This window comes from Dendropsophus ebraccatus, chromosome 1 (assembly GCF_027789765.1).
Source record: "Dendropsophus ebraccatus isolate aDenEbr1 chromosome 1, aDenEbr1.pat, whole genome shotgun sequence".
In the NCBI taxonomy this organism is placed as follows: domain Eukaryota; kingdom Metazoa; phylum Chordata; class Amphibia; order Anura; family Hylidae; genus Dendropsophus; species Dendropsophus ebraccatus.
Genome location: NC_091454.1, coordinates 79,971,765 through 79,997,406, shown reverse-complemented (window position 1 = coordinate 79,997,406; position 25,642 = coordinate 79,971,765). Strand labels below are relative to the sequence as shown.

At 43.6% G+C, this 25,642-nt stretch overlaps 1 protein-coding gene across 3 annotated transcripts in view; it reads right to left on the bottom strand.

Annotated features, from left to right (window-relative positions):
- PTPRQ (protein tyrosine phosphatase receptor type Q) overlaps positions 1-25,642 on the bottom strand; it is a 284,668-nt gene that overhangs the window by 218,895 nt on the left and 40,131 nt on the right. For all 3 annotated transcript variants that reach the window (XM_069973994.1, XM_069973980.1, XM_069973987.1), the window contains 2 exons: positions 16,211-16,373; positions 11,087-11,347 (listed from right to left, as the gene is read on the bottom strand). In XM_069973994.1, the coding sequence (XP_069830095.1) occupies positions 11,087-11,347; positions 16,211-16,373 (424 nt within the window). The remainder of the gene's footprint in view (positions 1-11,086; positions 11,348-16,210; positions 16,374-25,642) is intronic.

Below are 25,642 nucleotides of genomic sequence, written 5' to 3'. Positions count from 1 at the left end.
TTTATTGAGATGCTCTCTAGGCATATGCCATGGAAAAGGGGAGGATTCACGCCTTTCTTTGGCATAAGCCAACCGTATCCCCATCTCGGCTGATAGGTAGGGGGTGTGGAAAAGGAAAGGTGGGGAGAAGGCAATGCCTCCTCCTATGGCAGATTTATCATGATTTATGTAAATCATGATAAAAATTTACACCTGCTCCCGGAGCAGGTTTGGATTTGTTCAACAATGCCTGCACCAGGTGCAGGGCTGTCCGGCTTTACTAAGAGGTGTACGTTTTTTAGTCAATCCAGCCATGGAAAAGGGGGCATGGCTATATTTGCGACTGGTGTTCTCATACGCCAGTCTTGATAAATATCCCCCTAAACATCCACTTCATACATGTCATTACCTTTTCTGTCTCCTTCCCCCAGTTCTGAGCCTGCTGCTTACTTCAGAAGACCCCAAAAATTGTGTGTGGGTTGTTCACTCCATATCTCTCTCCTCCTCCCTCCCTTCAAAGACTGTTCATGTAAACAGTCCCAGCTGTTTCTAATCACAGTGAGGTCACAAGTAACTTGACCTTAGATAAACTCTCCCAGATTACACAATGCAGAGACTGGCGGCCGGGCACACTGTTTACACAACCAGTTCACACACTGTTTTCTAGGCCTTCAGCAGAAAGCAGCAGCTCAGAACTGGAGACAGAAGGAGACAGAAAAGCAACAATGTGTATGGTATGAATTGTTAGGCTGCATTCCCATGTTCCATGGAATGCATGTACCGGAGTCCCCCCGCGCCCAAACAGCATCTGCTATTAGATGCTGGGAGCGGGGGAGACTGTACTCATAAGTGCCGTGCTGTACTGAATCAGCCGCGCGGTGCTGTTACTACAGTAGGCGCTTATGAATACAGTCTCCCCCACTCCCAGCATCTAATAGCAGATGCTGTCCGGGCGCGGGGGGACTCCGGTACATGCATTCCACGTCAGTGATCAGTCAGGATCGCGGAACGTGGGAATGCAGCCTTAGTCTCCAGGTGGGGGGCGGAAGGGGGGGCTGATTCAACATGTATTTAACCCCTTAAGGACAGAGCCTGAAATGGCCTTAAGGACAGAGACAAATTTTATGAATATGACCTGTGTCACTTTATTCATTAATAACTTCGGGATGCTTTTACCTATCCGGCTGATTCTGAGATTGTTTTCTCTCGTGACATATGGTACTTTACATTTCTGGTAAAATGGAGTTGATACTTATAACGAATCTTTATGGAAAAACACCAAAATAACGTGAAAAATTGTGAAAAAATGCATTTTTCCAACTTTGAAACTTCTCTGCTTATACAGAAAATGGTTATGCCACATAAATTATATATCAAATAGCATTAGCAACATGTCTACTTTATGTTGGCAGCATTTATTAAACGATCTTTCATTTTTTTTAGACAATAGAAAGCTTAAAACATAAGCAGCAATATTCAAAATTTTCTGTAAAATTTCAAAATCAGACATTTTTAGGGACCTGTTCAGGTCCAAATCTGTAAGTGTACCCTGAGGTACTCTCACAGAGTTTTGAGTTTACGCCCGTTTGTGCTAAGTACCAGGGCACGGGGGCGTAAGTTTACGCCTGATGTCGTTAAGGGGTTAAGCAAATTATTGGCTTGCAAAAACTTAGAGTAGACAGTGTTCAGATATGCGACTGTAATTTTTCACATAGAAAGAATTAGTAAAGTTTTGTTTTTTTTTTAAGAGTGAAATTCCTTAAACATTTTAAAACACATACAACTAAATGGTTTGTGTCTCTTAGATTACTCTAGAGCTTCTTTTTTCTTACTTCTTCTTACTTCTAAGAATTATTTCTACTTAAGAAAGGTACAGCAAGAAATTGTTGATGCCTGGGCCTCAGCAGTCTGAACATTCAAGCTGAGATGAAAAATATTGCTTAATTCAATCTTTTCCTTGTTTCCAGGACCCAATAATACATTCAAATAAGCAAAGAGAAAAGCACAATGAGAGAAGAGAGTTCACACAGCAAATTGCAGAACTTTTAAGAAAGGCTTGTGGAGAACTTGCCTTTTATACCACTATAAGTAAAAAGCAAAAAAAAAATGCTTTTCAAAGGTGTCTATACCTTTATTAAATTATTGACTAGTACCATGAGTGTAATTGTGTCTGCAAATTTCAAAAAGACATCCATAGACCAAGGTTAACATAAATTAGCATTACCTCAACTGATGGATTCCACAGGGCTCAGGTGTTATAGCAGCCCTGTCATTTAAATTAACTTTTGATATGTTGAACAGACATGAAAAAATTAAGATTGGTTGGAGTCTCAGTGTTAAGACCCCCTTTGATCATTTGCTATAGCCGAGTGACGTGTGGGGCTTAACTACCTGGCTCTGGTTGGTCCTATCTTCCTTGCTATTGGGTATCCAAGAATCTGTGCAGGACTATTTCTTAAAATGTCTACATTGTTGGCAAACAAGAAGATAATGCTTTGACCTAAAAGGCATGTAAAGCATAGGAATTTTTTTTTCTTGGGTGGCAAGATATAACACCACAATAATGGGATCATTTTGGTAATTCTGTGTAGAACAGGGCTTGTGGCTAAGCAGTCATGATATACAAACATATAGGCCAACTAGTGTCAGAGGAATCACGTACTGTCAGAGCTAGGGCAGAGCTATTGTACTGATGTTTCTCTAGATCAAGTCTCTAGATATGCTGAATATTTATATATAGTACTATATATTAACTATATTATAGTAAGTAAAGTATTAAAGATATATATATTAAAACACGTGTCAAAAAATATATATTTCACATATGTCACGATGACAAAATATATATTTTCCTATACTAGAAAAGAAAATCGTGGAGGGTTTATCTCTAGTTGTTGTTTTTCTTTGGGCTTTGTTGGTAGTCAATAATATATTTTTTCAGTTATAGATTAAATTTTTCCATCAGCACCATGGACAGAGAATGGGACAGAAATTCAAAAAGAAGAGTACAAGTGGTGTAATATTAAAGGCAGGTTGGTTAATACTTCAATGTACAGCTACCCTGTTAAGACATACCTTATATCATACAATCCTTATTAATTAATTTAAGTGCCAGATAACCCCTTTAAAGACAACAGAATAAAAAAGATAAGGTGTGATCACACATAAAAGTTTCTCATGCCAAAAAGGTGTTTTCCCACAATGACAACTCACTAGAGATGAGCGAGCACTAAAATACTTGAATGCTCATTATTTGTGTTCAGCATTTTTAAATACTCGAATGCACAGTCAAAGAACAAACCCCATTAAAGTCAATGGGATATTAGAGCATTTTTTCAGGAGCCCCTATTTACAGAGGGGAGGGTGTCTGGTCCACCTCAAAATCTCAGGAAGTGATGAAAACACCATGGAAATGGAACGGGAACAGCAGGGGGAGCATGCATGGATGCATCCAAGACTCTAAGGCTACTGTACTAGCTGTATACTGTACCACTATCAGACTGAGTAGACCAGACATGTCAAACTCTGGCCCGTGGGCCAAATCTGGCCCGCGGTGCCATTATTTTTGGTCGGCCTAGGAAATCCGATTATTCCCTAGAGCTGGCCCGCCAACAGGACTCTGCAACAGATTATAATATGGGCGGTCTTCTGGACCGCCCATACTATAATCCAGGGTCTCTCAGCCTGCGGTAAGCACCGCAGGCTGAAGGGGTACGCAGGAAAGGGGGGGGAAATTAAACTTTTGCTTTTAGAGCCGGGACACTGCTATCACTCAGCAGTGTCCCGGCACCTATCCCCGCAGCGAAATCATGGCCGCTAATATCACCCGGCGACCACAGGAGGCGCCGACACTGACATCCCCCGGAACCCGCTCAGCTTGCCATAGTACCCGACTCCCCTTCCCTCCCGGAGCACACTCTGCAGATAGCGGCAGCCCGCCCTCCCCTGGCTCAGCATCGGGCGATGGCAAGTGCGGGTGCTATGCGCCCTCAGTGTCAGGGGCGCAATGGCCGCATAGCAGCCGCACTTTCCTACCCGGGACCCATCGCCCGACGCTGAGCCAGGGGGAGGGCGGGCTGCCGTTATCTGCAGAGTGCGCTCCGGGAGGGAAGGGGAGTCGGGTACTACGGCAAGCTGAGCGGGTTCCGGGGGATGTCAGTGCCGACGCCTCCCGTGGTCGCCGGGTGATAGGAGCGGCCATTACTTCTCTCCCTCCCCCAGCATCACCCACCAGTGGGTGCAATTGCCTCCTCTCACCCCCATCATCTCCTCCTCTCACCCCCATCATCTCCTCTCTGCCCCCACCACCTCCGCTCATCCCCCACCACCTCCTCTTATCCCCCATCATCTCCTCTCATCCCCCATCATCTTCTCTCACCCCCATCATCTCCTCTCTGCCCCCACCACCTCCTCTCACCCCCATCATCTCCTCTCTGCCCCCACCACCTCCTCTCATCCCTCACCACCTCCTCTCATCCCCCATCATCTCCTCTCTTCCTCTATGATCTTCTCTCACCCCCATCATCTCCTCTCATCCCCCATCATCTCCTTCCACCCCTTCATCTCCTCTCTGCCCCCATCATCTCCTCTCATCCACCTTTACCTCCTCTTACCCCATCATCTCCTCTCACCCCCATCACCTCCTCTCGCCCCATCATCTCCTCTTACCCCCATCATCTCCTCTCTGCCCCATCATCTCCTCTCTACCCCATCATCTCCTCTCATCCCCCATCACCTCCTCTCACCCCATCATCTCCTCTTACCCCATAATCTCCTCTCTGCCCCCACCACCTCCTCTCATCCCCCATCATCTCCTCTCACCCCCATCATCTCCTCTACTCCCCCATCATCTCCTCTCTGCCCCATCATCTCCTCTCATCCCCCATCACCTCCTCTCACCCCATCATCTCCTCTAACCCCCATCACCTCCTCTCGCCCCATCATCTCCTCTTACCCCCATCATCTCCTCTCACCCCCATCATCTCCTCTCACCCCCTCCTCTCACCCCCTCCATCTCCTCTCTTACCCTCCACCTCCTCTCATCCCCATTACCCTTCACCTCCTCTTTTTTCCTCTCCCCCTTCTCCTCCTCTCCCCCTTTCACCTCCTCTCTCCTCCTCTCCCCCTTTACCTCCTCTCCCTTTCTCTCCCCCTTTCACCCCCTCTCTCTTCCTCTCCCCCCTTCACCTCCTCTATCCCCCTCTTTCCTTTTTTTCCCCCTCAGACCTTACTTTCCCCTTGATCTCCTTGTGTCTCAGAGGCTGGAGAAGAGAAGAAAACCCGCTCCATTCCCAGATTAGGTGAGTATGATTTTTGTGTGTGTGTGTGTGTTGGGGCAGGAGGGGGAGGGAGTAGAATGGGGGGCATTACTATGGGGGCAGGTGGCAGGGGGCATTATTACTATATTGGGGGGTCATAGAAGAGGATATTATTTTTAAATGGGGGATCCTAAATACGGGGACAACCCATAAACCTACTCACTTTACAGCGCATGACACTAAACAGTGGAATTATTACTGTATGGGAGCCTATCGTAGTGCAAAGTGCTTGGTGATGCACTCTGACAGTGCCAGGAACTCTGCAGGCCACTCTGAAAGTTCCACATATGCTGCTTGTGCGTTTCAATGAATATCAATGTTGGCCCGCGAGTTTGTCCAAGTTTTTAATTTCGGCCCACTGTCTATTTGAGTTTGACACCCCTGGAGTAGACCATCTGATACATGGTAAACTATACTGTATGTCAGATGTTTTTTTCTATGTCACACAGGGATATCACTAGTCCTAAAAAAGCCCTTTTGGGTAGTGTAGATTATGCTAGTACTCCTACTGTGTACTCCAATAACACAAACTGGAGCACAGTATACAACTGCCTATACTAGCCATGTACCAGTACCACTAGCAGTATCAGTATACCATATAATAGTGGTATTTTGTATGTAAAACTGTTCTATTCTGTATGTAAAACTGGTATATTGTATGTCAAACTTGTCTACGCTTCTCCTAGCCCCATATTCAAACTTTTGTAAATGATCCCAGTTTTGCATCATGGCACCTGGCCAAGAAACTACATCTCCCAGCATGCATTGCACTTTACAACCATAATCAGAACCAACCCGCCCCTGTCTTGCAGTATTTTCCCACCACTGCTTTGATCAGCTTCTGCTTTACACAGTAAACACAGTGGGGGAGATTTACCAAACATGCTGTAAAGGGAAACTGTCTCAGTGGCCCCTAGCAACCAATCAGATTCCACCTTTCATTTTCTAAAGAGTCTGTGAGGAATGAAAAGTGGAATCTGATTGGTTGCTAGGGGCAACTGAGACAGTTTCACTTTACACCATGTTTGATAAATCTCACCCAGTATTCATAAGCGAAATTAGGGGGGGAGGCATAGGGGCAGTGGCTCCTGGGCCCACACTGGCAGGGGCCCACTGAGGTCTCAGAGGCTTGATGCTGTCTGCAAAAGCTATTTCTTTTGCAGACAGCCTGCAGAGCGATGAGGAAGGACCTGTGGTGACGTCATAACGGGGCGGGGCTGAGAACTGGAGAGAATTCTTGTGGATGAAGGACCTGTGGTGATGTCATGAGGGGGCGGGGCTGAGAACGGGAGAAGATGCTGGTGCATGAAGGACGTGATCATTGTCCTCTTATATCTCCTCCTGTAATGTGATAGAAAGATAGATAGATAGATAAAGAGAGAGAGAGAGAGTGAGATAGATAGATAGATAGATAGATAGATATAGATAGGAGATAGATAGATAGAGAGAGAGGAGATAGATAGAGATAGAGATAGATAGATAGGAGATAGATAGATAGATAAAGATACATAGATGGATAGATAGATAGATAGGAGATAGATAGATAGATAGGTTATAGATCGATAGATAGATAGATAGATAGATAGATAGATAGATAGATACATAGATAGATAGATAGATAGATAGGTGATAGATAGATAGATAGATAGATAGATAATAGATAGATAGATAGATAGATAGATAGATAGATAATAAATAGATAGATAGATAGAGATAGATAGGTGATAGATAGATAGATAGATAGATAGATAGATAGATAGATAGATAGATAGATAGATAGATAATTGATAGATAGATAATAGATAAATAGATAGATAGATAGATAGGAGATAGATAGATAGATAGATAGATAGGTTATAGATCGATAGATAGATAGATAGATAGATAGATAGATAGATAGATAGGAGATAGATAGGTGATAGATAGATAGATAGATAGATAGATAGATAGATAGATAGATAATTGATAGATAGATAATAGATAAATAGATAGATAGATAGATAGGAGATAGATAGATAGATAGATAGATAGGTTATAGATCGATAGATAGATAGATAGATAGATAGATAGATAGATAGATAGATAGATAGGAGATAGATAGGTGATAGATAGATAGATAGATAATAGATAGATAGATAATAAATAGATAGATAGATAGATAGATAGATAGATAGATAGATAGATAATTGATAGATAGATAATAGATAAATAGATAGATAGATAGATAGATAGATAGATAGATAGATAGATAGATAGATAGATAGATAGATAATAGATAGAGATAGATAGGAAATGGATATCTAGCAGCTCATCACATATCTTGGATTGTACATGTATGATCACAACCAGCTCACCCCTTTGAGGCTATGTTCACACTGCGTATGTTTCCGGCCGTAGTGCGAACCGCGAATATACGCACGTAGTTTTGAAGTTGATGCGTTCGCTTGAAAGTATACGATATACGCCCGCACAGTGCACACTACGTATGAGCTTACGGCCGGATTGTATACGGCGCCATGAAAAATGAACAAGACCATTGTTTGAGGACGGAAATGTTGAAACTCACGGCCATCGATTTCCATGCGGTCCCGTACAGAGTACTTATTTCAGCCAAACTGAACTTAATTTTTCGATCCAAAAGGTTCTGTGTGGTTTACGGGACTGGGCGAAGATTTCCAAGTAAATGACCTGCCTCAGATCGCTTCTAAACAAGCTAGGGAAGCATAACTGTACTACGGGCGTATGTTTGCGGTTCGTACGCATCCGGCCGCATGTCGATTTTTCCCACGCCCGTAGTTTCAGCCACACATGTACGCCGGCTTACGAAATGCGGCCGGACTCATACGCAGTGTGAACATAGCCTTAATGTCTAAAAACGTATTACCTATACCACTATTATTTTTAGGCAAAGATAATCTGGTTAAAAGGGTTCTCCAGAATTAAGAAAAAAAACCTAGTTGCTTTCTTCCAAAACAGCGACACCCCTGCTCTTAGGTTGTGTGTGGTATCACAGCTTGGCACTTTTCACTTTAGTTGAATACCACACACAAACTGAGGACAAGAGTGGTGCTGTCTGTGGAAGAAGGCAGCTATATTTTCTAATCTTAAGCACTTTAACATTTTTTGTGGTTCTATATGTGAAATGTACAGAAGCCTCTTACACTGCTCTTTATCCTTATCCACTATGAGTAATGTAGAAGAATATTCCCTTTATTATTCAGAAAGCCTTGTCATCTGCTGAGGTTCCCTATGGGTAAGGTTGGTTGGGGGCCCACTCAGACTCACTCGCCCCCCCTAGGCTGAACCCCTAGCTAGTATCTATATATCTTTCTGTATATCTGTTCATCTACACAGAAAGATTAGAGAAAGGGAGAGAAATAAAACAACAGTGTTTCCTTTCCCCTATACTAGTCATAAGAGGCTATTGTTTCCCCGCCCCTTAGCCAGGTGATCACTGTGTGATGCCAGTGGTGGGGTTACAGATTACCTGGCAACAGAAGAGGTTATGTGACCTCTGTTTAGAAAGGAGGGAATTTAGCATTCTGCAGCTAAAATTAGCTGCTAATAAAGTAATCTCTGATGCTGGCTGCCTGAGCCCTGAACTAGGCCTCTGTGGCTGCCATTAGTGACCTGCTTCTACAGCTTTAGGCAGGCTATACTAGAAGATTACTGATTAAATGGATCTCTGTAATACTACACATTGATCAATTTAAACATCCAAATTACTGTTCATAAAGGGGGGGAGTTATAAACAGGTTTTTTTTTCCAAAATCTAAAAAAAACTCCTTTTTCTCCTTTGTCAACTAAGAAAATGTAAACAAATAAAGCGAAAACAAAACATGTTTGGTATCAGAGCAATAAAAAAAAACCTTGTACGCCATTACTATAATCCTGGTACAAAACCAAAAGTACAGATCACTGTGCAAACAATAAACACTCATACTGCGCCATTTGACAGAAATGCGTTCTAGAGGTCAAAATATGACAATTTAGAATTTTTAGCACTTTTTCTTCTTTTTTTTTTCTTTCATTGTACATTTTATTCTAAAATGGGAAGTGTAATTACAAAGTATAATTGCTCCCGCAAAAACACACACACTTATATATATATACTGTATATATACAGTATATATATATATATATATATATATATATATATATATATATATACATATGTATATATATATATTTAGCCAAAAACGCCATGGCTTTCTGGCAGCAAAAAAAATCTAAAAAGGAAAATTACCAAAAAGGGAGTCAAAAAATGGGTTAAAGTGGCATGTGACTTTAACTAATGCACTGAGGTGCCAGTTTTTCTGCAGACTCATGCATCATGGAATCGGTTTGAATCTCACGGAAAACATTAATTCCTCAATGAATCCATCATAATCTTGTTTTCTAACAAAATATGTGTTAAAGCATAAACATATGCATGTGAATTTTATAATCTAGTGTTAAACTCCTACTTGATGTTGTCAAATATGTAGAAATATTTTAAGTATGTGTTTTTGGCATTATCAGTATTTTCTAATTCAGTAGTGGAGAAATGCATCAACAGATCATCTACACAAACAGGAACAGATCCCATCTGTCTTGAAAACTGTTCACTGTTTAACTGCTACACTTTGATAACAATGCCCCTATGGCCTTGTGCACACTAACATACCACGGCACCTTACAATGCTTATGTTGCATTAAGCCATAATAAGTATATGGAACCCCCTAGGAGCCATGTTTCAAGCATAGACTAGTGCCATACGAATGCACCATATGGCAGCAGGTGGAAGGATTACTGCTGCACAGTATTGAGCCATGGGAATAAGAGAGTGAACTCAACTTCACTAACCGAGATTCGTTAACAACTTTGCTAAGGGTAAATTCACATGGGCGGATCTGCCGCGAGTTTAACGATTGCGATAAATTCGCAGATGAAATCGCTGCGAGAATGTTTGTCATGTAAGTCGATGGCAAACTCAACTCCCAGCGTGTTTGTAACGTTTGGTTTGGTCATTGCGGATTAGATGTGATTTTTTGCGTGTGAATTTACCCTAAAAGGTTTATTACCATATAACCTAACTTTTTGCAAAATTTGTAATGAACCAGATCCAAGATGCAGCAGCACTTTAAAACACAGAGAAAACAAAAAAGAGCCATGTCCTCCATTGGCTCTAGCCTGCTGATCGCAGCTGCCTCCACTTACGAAACATACTCATCTTAGAAGTGACAGCCCGCTCAGCCATACACTGACGGGAGAGTGCTGCTGATAGTGATTGGCTGAGTGGGTTTTCACTCCTAAGATGTGACAGCCAATTACTGGCCGCAATCCTGTCTCAATCAGTGATTGGCTGAACGAGCTGTCACTCTTGTCTTGCAATTAGTGAGGGAGGCCGGAGACCCATAGGAGGGCACCAGGGGAGTGAGAAGAGGTAATTGTGATGAGCGAACTTGTTCAACCACTCTAAAACACCTAAACTCTTGCAATTGAGTTTATTGCAATCCAGTTTGGATGAACCGGAACTTTGCTTCAAAGTTTAGAGAACGTGATGAATTGAACTTTTAAAAAGTGCACTCATCTGTAATGGGAACTTCATGTTTCTTCTTACAGCCTCTATGCACATAGCTCTGCTATTTGCATGTGGCCTTAGATTAGATCTGTGGAGTCAATTTCATGAAACAAATAACAAATTTATTAATTTAATTAATTAATCTAAATTTGTTGTCTTTTATATAAGAATTTAATAAGAATGTCTGCAGAAAAATATCCGCATAAAATAACAAGCAGCACAAACCTGCAACCATCTGTACAGCTGAAATATCACCCAGAACGTTTTCTTTCACCCTCTGAACTGTTACATTATAAACTCCACCAGGATACAGGTTTGTTACTGTATACTCAGGTCTTGCTTCTGAGATGTTAAATTCTTGTACAAAGGTTCGGTTGTTAATTAGGATTCTGTAGTGAGTAAAAATGCTTCCAGCTCCGTCCCAATGTAGAGTAGCAGAAGTGGTGTTAATGTCTTTAATAGATAACCCACAAATTCCAGAGGGCCCTGCATTCAAAAAGACACAAACAAGAACAGGGTAAGAAGTGTATTTACACTCTATATTAGCACATTTAGCTATGCCAATTTATCAGTGTGCCAATGAAGTTATAACCACTGGGATCCCCGTTAACTCCTAAGAATCACCCTGATCCTGGCACACAGAAGATATCAAGTGACCCCTACCAAACAGACTTTCACGTCGCATCTAGTTCTTAGTGTGTAAACCCTTTAAGTAAGCTTTTTTGGAGATTTAGCAAACCTTGGGAAAAGGAACATTGGTTTAGTTCCCCATAGGAGCAGAACAGATTTTAGCTTTTATTTTTCAGAGACTTTTTAAAATGGAAAAAAGCAATGTGAATGGTGGAGTATTACTGCACTGAGCCTTAGCACAAGGTTTGATAAATTTCCCCACTAGATTCAAAATTAACATGCATTGTTTCTTACACCCTGGCACAGAAATGTAATACCTAATGTATACATCTACTATACAAAAAGATACACTTAAAGAAGCTATGCTAAATGCTCCCTAACATGGTAAAAAGCAGTACCTTAACAATGTGATAGTTGGAGTATTCAGCGTAGATCGAGGATTCTTTAACCTGTTTTTTGCCATGGTACCTCTGTTGTACTGAAAATCTCATTTTTAAACTTATGCTTATAAAGTAGTTTTGGGTAGAAATGATATTTCAAGATGTCTGCAGCATCTGAAATTTCTATTAATTACTTGTTCTGCCTACACTACTTAGGAAGTTCTAAAACCAAGAGATTAGCAAAACGAGGATGTATTTTTATATCTGGGACCTCTTGAAATGTATTTATTCACCCTTGGTACAAAGCCTATGGATACAAAGCTCACTCTTGTAAGAGATAGCCTAAAAGTAGTTTCTGCATAGTGCTAGCCTATGTTCTCACACCATTGAAATGACGGACGTTTTTATAGGACGGCCGTCATTTAACATCAAATAACATCTGTTATTGTAAAACAATGGCTGTTATTTCTATAATAACAGTCATTGTTACAAAATTGTAATAGTTTGTGAACACAGCCTTTAAGAGAAATGCCAGAATACAGAGCCTTTTAAAAATAAAATTAACTTGACTGATCACTCTCTATTACAACTTTCAATTTTAAGATGCCTTCACAGATACAGGATATGCAGCGGATTTCTGTCCTGTAATTTTCTTTGGGTTTACATACTCGCAGTGGATTATTCATTCCCCTGCAAGTATGTAAAGCCCTTTCCCTTTTAACCCACCACTACGTTACCTGGCCGCCCTTCCGCTTGCTTCTGGTGTCCCACTCCAGTGCACTGATTGACTGAGAGGCACTGTCTAGTCTCAGTCTGTGATTGGCTCCCAGTCCATCCCAGGAGTGGTGGCAGGATTGCTCAGCAGCGGACCCGGAGACTAGAGATAAGCGAACTTTTCAAAACCTTGTTCCGACCGTACTTCCGGATTTTTTCGGAAATTTCGGTTCAACTGAATTTCGGATTTCTTCGGATTTCATACTTTAAAGCTAGAGATGAGCGAACCGGGTTCGAGTCCATCCGAACCCGAACGATCAGCATTTGATTAGTGGCGGCTGCTGAACTTGGATAAAGCTCTAAGGTTGTCTGGAAAACATGGATACAGCCAATGACTATATCCATGTTTTCCACATAGCCTTAGGGCTTTATCCAACTTCAGCAGCCACCGCTAATCAAATGCCGAAAGTTCGGGTTCGGATAGGCTCGAGCATGCTCATGCTCGAGGTTCGCTCATCTATATTTAAAGCATTTATATGATACGGGGGTAGTGTATTTGGTGGTTTTTTTAGACTTCATTATTCACCATTACAGGGTCTATGCAGGAAACTAACCATTACAGGGTCTATGCAGGAAAAAGGTCACAAATGCAGTGAAGGAGCAGCAGTAGTCATTGGAGGCCAGGGGAGATCCAGCAATAGTCATTTGAGGCCAGTACAGGAGTGCCAGTAGTCAACATGGAGGCCAGGCATCAGCAACAGTAGTCAACATGGAGGCCAGGCAGGAGCAGCAGTAGCCAACATGGACGCCAGTACAGGAGCAGCAGTAGTCAACATGGAGGCCAGGCATCAGCAACAGTAGTCAACATGGAGGCCAGGCAGGAGCAACAGTAGCCAACATGGAGGCCAGGCAGGAGCAGCAGTAGCCAACATGGAGGCCAGGCAGGAGCAGCAATAGTCAACATGGAGGCCAGGCAGGAGCAGCAGTAGTCAACATGGAGGCCAGGAAGGAGCAGCAGTAGCCAACATGGGGGCCAGACAGAAGCAACAGTAGTCAACATGGAGATCAGGCAGGAGCAGCAGTAGCCAACATGGATGCCAGTTAAGGCTCAGCAGTAGCCAACATGGAGGCAAGGGCAGGCACACCAGTAGTCAACATGGATGCCAGTTAAGGCCCAGCAGTAGCCAACATGGAGGCAAGGGCAGGCACAGCAGTAGTCAACATAGATGCCAGTGAAGGCCCAGCAGTAGCCAACAAGGAGGCAAGGGCAGGCACACCAGTAGTCAACCTAGATGCCAGTTAAGGCCCAGCAGTAGTCAACATGGAGGCCAGTTAAGGCACAGCAGTAGCCAACATGGAGGCAAGGGCAGGCCCAGCAGTAGTCAACATGGGTGCCAGTTAAGGCCCAGCAGTAGTCAGCATGAATGCCAGTTAAGGCCCAGCAGTAGCCAACAAGGAGGCAAGGGCAGGCACAGCAGTAGCCAACATAGAGGCCAGGGCAGGAGCGGCAGTAGTCAACATGGAGGCCAGTGAAGGCCCAGCAGTAGCCAACATGGAGGCCAGAAGTTGTAATGGGGTGACGAGCAGCGGAAGCAGAATAATGAGGTCCATGGACAGGCGAGAGGTAGCAGGGCGGCAGCAGCAGCAGGAATGGTGGAATGACCAGTAAGGTCTAGTTCACAAAAAGGCCATAATAGAAGCAGAAAAGGTCCTACATCTTGGTGACAACAGGACCAAATCCTACTCTGTGGTATCAGGAACAGGTGTCAAAAAGTCCTTATCTATCCATGTGGCATTCATTTTGATGAAAGTCAGACGCTCCACACTATCACAGGACAATGTGGTTGTCCTGGGACTGAAAATATGACCTGCTGCGCTGAAAACTCGCTCGGATGACACACTGCTGGCCGGACAGGAGAGTATGTCCAAAGCAAATTCAGCGAGTTGTGGCCAGACATCTAATTTTCCCACCCAGTAGTCCAGGGGTTCAGGGATGTTAGGTGACAACGTAGAGTCCAAAAACACCTGGACTTGCTGTTTGAGGTGTGCCGCCATGTCCTGCTACTGTGCAGATGCTCCTGTTACCCCGGCCTTTGGCTGCATGAAAGCGTGCATCATGGACATCAGGCTCAGACTGGTGCCGCTGCTCGTGCCACCCAAGCTGCTAGAGGAGGATGTGGAGGAGGCAGCGCTGCTGGTGTGGCCCTGGTGGAAATGGCGTGAATGAGCGCGCCGTGTTCCAAAGGCTGCCACTAACTGTGCACCCAGCTCCTCTCTATAATGATTCAGTTTTTCCTCCCGTTGGGAAGGGTGAATGAATTCACACAGCTTGTTGCGAAACTGTGGGTCCAGTAGTGTGGCCAGCCAGAACTCGTCCCAATGACGAATCCTTTGCAAGTGTGGGTCGGCCCGAAAGCATATCAACATACGCTTAGCCATTTCCACCAGGGAGTGGGAAGGAGTCCCCGCCTCTGTCTCCACAGCATACTGCCAATGGGTATTGCCTCCATCCTCCTCATCCTCCTCATCGCCCTGTATAATCTCCTGGCCCCCCTCTGGTCTGGCAGGAAGGCTCATCTCCTTTTCCTCCACCCATCTCCCCTAAGAGTTGCTGTGCGTACAGGTTCTCCTCCTCCTCCTCCTCAACTTCCTCTGCCTCTTTTTCCGCCAAGCCTTCCTCCAGTGACACCACAGGAGGATACTGGAGGAGTACAGTGAGCTAACAATAGGCTCTTTATTATTTTAAAATAACTGCAGAATTATATAAAAAGTTTTCTCAATCTGGAGTACCCCTTTAATATTCAAACTGCCAATCATCATTGTCATATAGTAACTGCCTCTGTAATTATTAAACAGTCTTAACAACATCCAAACTGTTGTGCATGTTTCACAGTATAGCCCACGGGTATAGGAAGCAGACCGGCACAGTTGCTGTGCTGAGTAATGTATGGGCTAAACACTTGAAAGTGCAAAATGAAACAGCTATGGCGTTGCACACAGCAACATACAAGAAAATATACTTCAGATAGTGTTAGGCAAATAGTATAGGGGGTAATGACACAATAAAGAAATGCCTGACATATAAATCACAAGTTACAGTCCATGAAGCATAAAACTGAGCAAGTCTAAAACAAGTTATAGTCTATGAAGCATAAAACTGAGCAAGTCTAAAAATAAAGAGGAGAGAACCTTAACCATACCCTATGTATGTTTAGCATGTGATGGCTTCTACCCCAGAAGCCATCACGTGCGAAGCGCACGTGATGGCTCTGCGTGGGTGATACATTTACTACAATTACTACATTACTAATAACCCATATATTTCAGATCAAAAATACATAGGTGTTTGCAGGTTATTTTGGACACAGTACTGAGCTTATGGTTCTTTTTACTGTTTGTAATTGTTTTTAAAGTGGCCCACCTTACCAAACCGCTTGTACCATCCATTTAATGAGAGTAAATCCTTACCGGTCGTGTCTTTTAAAATGCGTCTGGTGCCTTGGTTACAGCAAAAAATGATCTTCTAAACTTGCAGCACTGTGTCGGTGACGCCTCTCCTTGCTTCCTTCCCACCCTCCTCTTCATTAGAAACATCCCAAGGCAGGAGAATTCTGAGAATACTTACTGGTGCTAACTTTTTTGTGTACTGGGACACTAAGTTGCTCCCCTTTAATTGTTTGGACTTCAAACATGTAGTCTTCCCCAGGTACAAGGTTCTTTATCACTGCTTCATTCTCAACCATGGTTACTCTATGAAAAGTTTCTTTATTGCTTGATTGATAGTTTAGCTGTCAAAAGATAAAGTTGGTATCTTAGTTTTAATTTTTTTTTAAAATGGCAGATTTTTGCGTACTCGCCTACAAAAATTAAAGGACAACTCCTGCCAAAAGTATTTTTTAATATGTTATTACTTATGAAAAGTTAGACAAATTCCTAATGTGCATTAATTATGGGAAATGCACATATAGGGCTATTTCCCTTAATTTAGTAGATCATGGAGACTTCAAATTCTCTCAAAAACCGTGACGTCACGAATCAGGTGTAATTCCAATTAAGTGTCCAGCAGGGGGTGCAGTATATGTAAAATCTAGGGATGGTCCGAACCGAACCATAGGCCGTATCCCAGTTTTCCAGGTGGTCCTCCCGCTGTATCCACCCACTCCATGAAGCGGGCAGACAGCGGGAATCTGATGTCGAACGTTCGGGTTCATACGAACCCGAACCTCGGAGGGTTCGGACCATCCCTAGTAAAAGCCTAGGGACTGTATTGAAGTATATGGAGTATGTGATGTAATGTAAAAACTACACTTTATTAATGGACTATGTGTATGGAATAATTTGGGGAGCAAGGACACTTGCTCCCCAAATGGAGGGCACCGAGCAGGGAGGGAGAGAGGTGCCATTGCATTTAACTACCTCCACCTCCTTCCCTGCTCGATGCTGTGGAACAGATAGACACTACTACTACTCCCATCATCTGCTCATAGTATGAGTAGATGATGGGAGTAGTAGTACGAGAGAGATCCCCAGCACCAAGCCCCCCTCAGCCTACATTACCCTCCAACCACTCCACACCACACAGCCACTGCCGCCGGTAACCTCCCAGATCCGGTCCCCATCACCAACCCCCCAGCCTCCCTCATCTCCGCACGTCCGCCCACTTCCCTTCCTGTCCCGGACTGCTAGATCACTGACGCCCCCCACGTCCTGCCGACTCGGCCCCCGGATGGTGAGAGCTGCTGGGGGTGACATCCGGGACCTAGTCGTCAGGACGCGGGGGCGGCTGTGATCTGGCAGTCTGGGACGGCAGGGACGTGAGTTGGACGTGCGGCAGTGGGGAGGCTGGGGTGTTGATGATGGGGACTGGATTTGGGAGGTTACCGGCGGCGGTGGGTGTGAGGTGGGTGGGGTGTATGTCAGGTGAGGGGGGGCTTGGTGCTGGGGATTTCTCTGGTACTACTCCCATCATCTGCTCATACTATGAGCAGATGATGGTAGTAGTAGTGTCTATCTTTACCACTGCACCAAGCAGAGAGGGAGGGAGGAGGTACTGTAGTTAGATGCACCAGCACCTCTCTCCCTCCCTGCTTGGTGCCCTCCATTAGGGAAGCAAGTGTCCTTGCTCCCCAAATTATTCCATACACATAGTCCATTAATAAAGTGTAGTTTTTACATTACATTACATATTCCATATACTTCAATACAGTCCCTAGGCTTTTACATATACTGTGCCCCTGCTGGACACTCCATTGGAATTACACCTGATTCGTGACTTTACTTTTTTTTGAGAATTTGAAGTCACCATGATCTACTAAATTAAGGGAAGCCCTTAATGTACATTGGGAATTGGTCTAACTTTCCATAAGTAATAACATATTAAAAAAATACTTTTGGCCGAACTTCTCCTTTAAGAGCGTTGAATTGATAGTTGTGACTTCCACCATTATAATGGTGAAACCATTGTTGAAGCCTCCCCCTTAATGTAAAAAATACACAAAAGTAAACACGTTTCTAGCATTCGTCTTAGCATTCCCTTTGGTGTTATTGTGTCTAGTAATGGGCTTCATTGGAGTCCAGCAGTGTACAAAGCATATAAAATAACAGTTGTAATTAAGTATGACTGTCAAAGTAATTAATATGCTCATTCTTTTCAACCTGTTGTTTTAAAACCTGTTCACACAATGTTTTATTTTCATTATAAATTACGGCTGTATTTTTCTTTTAGTTTACTTTGTGTAGACCCATCTAGAGGTGGAGAAATGCTGCAAAGTAAGGCTATGTTCCCACACATTATTTTTGGTCAATATTTTAGTCAGTATTTTGCAACCAAAACCAGGAGTGGATTAAAATCACAGAAATGCTATGTTCACACACTGTTAAAATTGAGTGGATTTAATAGCAAGTTATTGACATTATTTTGAAATAACAGACGTCATACAAACAGGTTGTGTCAAATGTTTTGATCTGTTAGGCCACATGCACACATTCGGTGAATTGCGGAAGCTGTGGACCATGAACTGATACAGCCATTTGGCTTTACTAGTAAAGTCCTGCAAAGATTAGGCCTTAGGGTCTGACTGTTCAGAACCACACCGGGGCAGTTTCTAGGTCATTCTGGCAACAAGGCGAAACTCAAAAAAGCGTGCCCCCCCATAAACAATGTTAATGTAGGCCAAAGCTGACAAAACATGTTCTGTGATACAGGGACCACAACAGTAACATACTACAGTATTAGGCTATGTTCACATAATGTAAGAGACCGGCCGTTCCGTGACCAGGCCGTATCACGGAACGGCTGGTCTCTGAAAAGATCAGCTATGATCAGCATCCGTGCGCGCCCGCACCAGAACTCCCCACTGCACGCTATGGAGCATGTGACACTATGGAACGTGTGACCTGACAGCAGTTGTCTAAACTGCAGGGGACCTGAGAGCAGTAGACAGGGAGAGAAGATCCAGAGCAGGCACACTGCTGAGCAGAGTGCGGCATTGGAGCGTGTATGGGACAGAAGTAAGTTGCCGGTGACCAGATTTTTGAGCCACTATGGGCACCCTGAAAACTGTAATCAGTGCGAGGGGTCATTGTAATCACTGTAATCAGTGTGTGACACAGGGGGAGATGAGGGGACAGTAATCAGTGTGACACAGGAAGATGAGGGGATTACATGATACATTACATGTTCAATAGGACACTCAGGTTGGGGGGGGCATCTCCTTACAAGGTGATAAAGTTGTGGGACGATTTCAGGCCTTTACAGAAGACAATGAGGATGTGATGTAATTAAAAACCAACATACTCACCCAGAAGCAGTCCACCAGTGTCTTCATTCTGTTGGCACTTCAGGCATGCCGTGTGTTGCTGCAGAGAGAAGCCTCTTGTGGCTGGAGTCATAATGCTGCCTGTGACCACAAGAATGACAGAGCGAGGAGCCTATGGCTCTTACTCCTCGCTGGGTCAATCACAGTGCCAGCTGGAAGGAACTGTATGTGCTCATCAGGAAAGTGAGCGCATTCAGTTTCAAACAGAGACGCCGATCCTGAGCCATCAGAGCGCCTGACCACTAATGTTTTCATCTGCCTGTCTCAGATGACAGCATTGATACAGCGGCACCCGGAGGAATGGTGAACCTATGGAGCACAGAAGCTCCATGGATGAAGTCTTGTGGGCGGGGGAGGGGGGGGATCAATAATTGCCGTGAGGTCCGTGGTGGGGGTCGCGGTTGGAGGGGGCTACCTGTCAGCGGCCCGTGCAGATAACCGCCCCGCATGGTGGTAGAAATGGCTCTGAACCACACCAATCATCACGACAAGCTGTGAGACACATTACTCTTACTAACTCTCACATCCGCGGCCGCGGCACATACCTCTAGCTGCGTCGCTGCTGCCCCACCTCCTTCTCTGTGTCGGGGCTCCTCCTCCTCCGGCTCCCTGTCAGCTTGATGGGCGCGTCCCTGTCTCCTAGGGAGCACGCGCCCCGGCTCTGCTATAATTTAAAGGGTCAGTGTGCCTTTAATTGGCTGCTTCTCTGAAGCTCTCCACAGGTGTTGGAGCCTCTGCATGCTTTCCTTAGTGTGTAGGTCCAGCTCTCCTGTATCCAGCCTGTATATCCTGCTCGTGTATCCTGCCAAGTGGTTTCAGCCATTCCTGGATCCTGCCATCTGCCTGCTGTCTCTGGTCCAGCCAAGACTCCTGCTGAGTTCCAGTCTGTCTGCCTACTTGTCTCCTGCTGCACCTCGCCACCACCACTAGCAAGCCAAGCCAGGGGTAGCGACCTGGGGGTCGCCTGCCGCAGCAAATCCATCCTGCCTTGCAGCGGGCTCTGGTGAAGACCAGCGGCCCCTTAGACTCCGCTCCCTGGTACGGCTTACGTCATCGCTAGTGGTGGACAGGGGAACCACAACTCCCAGCGTTACACTAACTTAAACTTTACAAGTAAACATGAATGTGCCTGTTTGTCTGTGAATATGTCTGGGATTTTTCCTATTTTCAGAGGATTACATATTTACAGATGTAATCCGCCCAAATACAATCTTTTCATTCAGAGATACTGCTCAGATATTAATGAAGCTTTCAAAGGAAAAGGACATTGCTGACAGCTGCAGACTAGGGATCTAATCCAGATTGTTTCACTTCAGAAGGGTCAGGCTCCTATGCATTCCTTTTCCTTTCTGGTGTTGTCTTTTTTCATCTCTCTGTGTTATTGTAAAAGATATAAATCTGTAGGTTGAGGGAGCCAAAAGCATCATGCATAAATGTTATTTGCGCCCTACACATAATAACTAATAATAATACCAGGAGAGTAGGAAAAAGCATACCTATTACAAGTATGTATATTAATAGGGGCAGCACGGCGGCTCAGTGGTTAGCCCATCAGGGGCCACATCTGCAAAGAGTTTTACACACAGTCAATAGGCAAAGAAAACAGAAAATGGCACTACCTGGCTCTCCTGGACACCGTCAATACTGTCAGGGCCAAGCGCTGGTGGTTCTCAGTTATGAAATCCACAAAATGTATGACCACGATTCATAAGAAAGAAACAGCACTCACCATGGCGTCTGATCCGAAAAGTGAAACTTTGGTCACCAATTCCCTTCTCCTAGTTTGCCATAAAGCCGGATGGTCTGAATCAGACACCATGGTGAGTGCCGTTTCTTTTGTGGTCTGCAAAGAGTTTGTATGTTCTCTCTGTGTTTGTACTCTGGTTTCCTCCCACATCCAACACATGCAGTTACGTCAACTTAGATTGTCAGCCCTAATGGGACTGGGACCAAAAGTAACAAACTGTGTAAAGTGCTGCTGAATCAGTTTGGCGCTATACAAATAAAAGCATTATTATTATTATTATTATTATTATTATTATTATTATTATTATTATTATTTATTAGTTAAAGAATATTTGGTTTTCCTACTCCATCCTTTCAGTGTTGCTAGTGACTACAGGGTTCACACTCGTGACCAGCTATAGGGGTCACACTTGCGAACGGGCACCTCAACACATCATTATTTTCTGTTCTGAGTTCCCAATCTAGCAAGGAGTCATTTGGATCAAGGTACATTCAGTTTAATCCTTGCTGTCTATTCCGTGCGGCAGGGCTCATGCTTAACCTTCCCTGATCTAAAATCCTCCTGAGACCATGGAGACCATACATTTCTAATTTATTCCAGCAGTGGGAAATTTCTGGCCCATGAGATCCTTTGGTCTGGCAGTGATACAGAATGGTGGCACAGACATGGTGTACGGTTTCCCCAGTCAGTGCTAGTGTATGCATAATGCACAGGAGCATCAGGACCTGTATATGTCTGCATCCATATATCTGCATCCATGGTGCCACTAGCTAATTAAGAGTCTGTCCGTGAAGCTGGCCAGCAGGACCAACTAGGAACTAGACACATCAGTCAAGGGAGTCAATGACACTGTCCGCCACCATTCATAAATTATAACCCTCTTGTATAAATTTATTGCAGCATGTTGGGGGTTGTAATCCACGTCAAACTGTCCAAAAGGTACATAATTAGTGTACAGCCTCACATGGATTACAACCCTCATCATGCTGATCTGGTATTTGCATTTTTTTAGGGTATATTATAAACTAGGGTATTAGGGTATATATTGTAAAAGCAGTAGTGAGAATTCTAAACTGTGATTGAAGTCCTAGGGTCAGATCTTTTATTTACAACTGTCTCTTTAATGTGTTTCTCTGTCTCGTTCCAGACCTTCCCCTTTCCCATCTCCCTTCTCCCCTTTCCATAGACTTGTATTGGCAGTTATAATTTGATCTTTGAGTGAGCTATAAGCACAGGACTTGATTTTCAAAGTGGACAACAGATTATTGGGGGGGGGGGGATGTCTGGGGGAGATGGAAAAAGAGGCATATTTGACTTATCTTTTATTCACTTGCATTATTTATGCATTTTTTTTAATTGACATATTATATCATGTCTGTCAACTACATGTGCTGCTCTATGTAAGGCAAAGGCAAACTAAGCAATTGCCCAGGGCCCTATGCCAAAATGAGCCCCAAGGGTCCAGGATTTTAGTACAGTGCCCTAAGTCCCCAGGGATCCCACCATCAACTGTATCAAGACCTAAAGCAAAGTTAAAAGCTATGGCAGAGTAGGGAACTATCAGTTTCCAGTACTGCTTCTCTAAAGGGGTACTTCAGGATAAAAGAAATTTAAATCAACTGGTAAAAGAAAGTTATACATATTTGTAATTTTTTTTCTATTTAAAAATCTCAAGTCTTCCAGTACTTATCAGCTGCTGTATGCCCTGTAGGAAGTGGTGTGACACAGTTCTCTCTGCGGCCACTTTTGTTCAGATCAGGAACTGTCCAGAACAGGAGGGATTTTCTACTGCTTTGGACAGTTCCTGTCACAAACAGAGGTGGCAGCAGAGAGCTCTGTGTCAGACGGTAAAGAATACACCACTTCCTGCGGGACATACAGCAGCTGATTAATACTAGAAGATTTCAGATTTTAAATAGAATTAAAATAGATATATGTATAACTTTCTGTCACCAGTTGATTTTAAAAAAAAATTCAGCTGATGTAACATTATGTAATTTTAACCCTGAGGGGCACTTTTATACAGGTAAACTTTTATTTCTTGCACATTGATATAATCATACAAATAGCATAGGTATAAAATTATATAAAAATGGATCACAAGGGGAGTGATTAATGAAAGAAATAGTAAGCAGTCAATAGTTACAATTACCATGAAGAATACTGTTTCCCATGTAAGATATCCAAGGAATTGGGAGACGTGCAATTCATTATTTCAAAATGACTGAAAATAAGAGATGTTTTATGTGTCTGTCTATGAAGTCGGTAGGAGGGAGCAAACTGCTTTGAAATCAGACATAATGAATTGATAAAGTAAGCAATTCCAAATGCCATAGATCAGTAATATATCACCAATATAAATGTTACTGGCAAATCCATCATATTAACTTTACAACTGCTCTTGAAAGCTTTCTTATAAATAACCATATATTAACAACATACCTTGTTGTTAGCAAATGCTAAATATTTGGTGGGGAATATATTAAACAATATTCACTGGTTTTCTGGCATACAACATTTGCTAATTTATGTGCAAGCTTCATTTTGTTCAAAAAAGTAAAGGCAACTTATTGAGAGGCGTCGGTCTTACTAAATTCTGACAGGTTTATGATTTAAGACAGAAATTGTTGCAAACTATAGCTGAAATGTTTGCTGGCTATGAAATTTCTGTTAAAAAATACAAGAACAGCCGAAAATGTTTCTGCCAAATGTTTTAGGAGGACTCCACCCCTTAAGGCATTTGGTGCCTCTACTCCAAGAAACTTCAGATTTAGATATATGTTTGAGGGATGGTGAATATAAAATGTATGTGTTGCTGTCTTTTTTTTTTTTTTCCAGCGCCGGAGTTATCTTCTAAGGCAGGGGTCCCCAAACTTTTCACACAGGGGGCCAGTTCACTGTCCCTAAGAACGTCGGAGGGCCGGACTATAAAAAAAAAAAAAAACTATAATCAAATCCCAGTGCAAAATGCCACAAGCCCCCCCCCCCCCCAAAAAAAAAAAAAAAAGTAAAAGCATCCCTCTTTTTCCACCCCTCACCCAGCCCACACTCAACCCCTCACTCCCCCCTCAACCAGCCTCCCCTTACTCCCCCTTCACACCCTCAACCAGCCCCCTCACCCCATATACTAATAATGTATCCCTGCATTGTCCCCATATAGTTATATTGCCCCCCTGCAATGTCCCCCATATAGTTATTATGACCCCCATATAGTAATAATGACCCCCTGCAATGTCCCCATAAAGTAATAATGTCCCCCATATAGTTATAATGACCCCCTGCAATGTCCCCCATATAGTTATATTGTTTCCCTGCAATGTCCCCCATATAGTTATATTGTCCCCTGCAATGTCCCCCATATAGTTATAATGCCCCCCTGCAATGTCCCCCATATAGTTATATTGTCCCCTGCAATGTTCACCATATAGTTATAATGACCCCCATATAGTTATAATGACCCCCTGCAATGTCCCCCATAAAGTAATAATGTCCCCCATATAGTTATAATGACCCCCTGCAATGTCCCCTATATAGTTATATTGTCCCCCTGCAATGTCCCCCATATAGTTATAATGTCCCCCTGGAATGTCCCCATATAGTTATTATGCCCCCCTGCATTGCTACAAAAAAAAAAAAAATTATACTCACTTAATACTGTGCTCATCTCTTCTAGCCTCTTCAGCCGGTCAGTCGCCAGAGGGAACCCCCAGCAGGAGCGGGACGTCATCACTGCCCAGGGCCGGGACAAGGAGTTTTGGTGCCCTAGGCAGAGAAGGCAAATGGCGCCCCCCCCCCCCCCACATTAGAATTGGTGCTCCCCGCACAGTATAATGCCCTGAATGTACCCCCACACTGTATTAAGAGCCCCAATACATACAGTAGTTACCTTATAACACTATTTCCACCATACAGTGATTACATATTACATGAAAACTGCACTGAACAGAACAGAAAGATATCCCCAATGATACCATTCCGTAATACCGCCACACCATGACCCCTATCACTACAACCCTATAACTGTGCAGTTACATCCAGTGACTCACATGGGCAGTCTTCTCCGATCTGTCACATTTTCTTTTTCCCTCCATCCAGCCTGGGCCACCTAGAAGTGGTCTTCTGGCTGTAAATCTTCTCTCCAGAATCTGTCAGAGAAACATTTTAGGCTCCAACACATACAGTAGTTAGCCCCCTCTGTACCCCTATATAGTAGTTACACTCCTCTGTGCCCCCATAGTTTTAAGGTGTCCCTGTGCCCCAGTATTGTAGTAAAGCCCCTCTGTGCAGCCCCAATATAGTATAGACTGCTGTGTGCTGCCCCCAGAAATATATAGACCCCCTGAATGCTCCCCCATAAATATATAGATCTCCTGTGTGCTCCCCCAGAAGTATATAGACCCCCTGTGTGCTCCCCAGAAGTATATAGAACCCCTGTGTGCTCTCCCAGAAGTATATAGACCCCGTGTGCTCCCCCAGTTATATATATATAAAT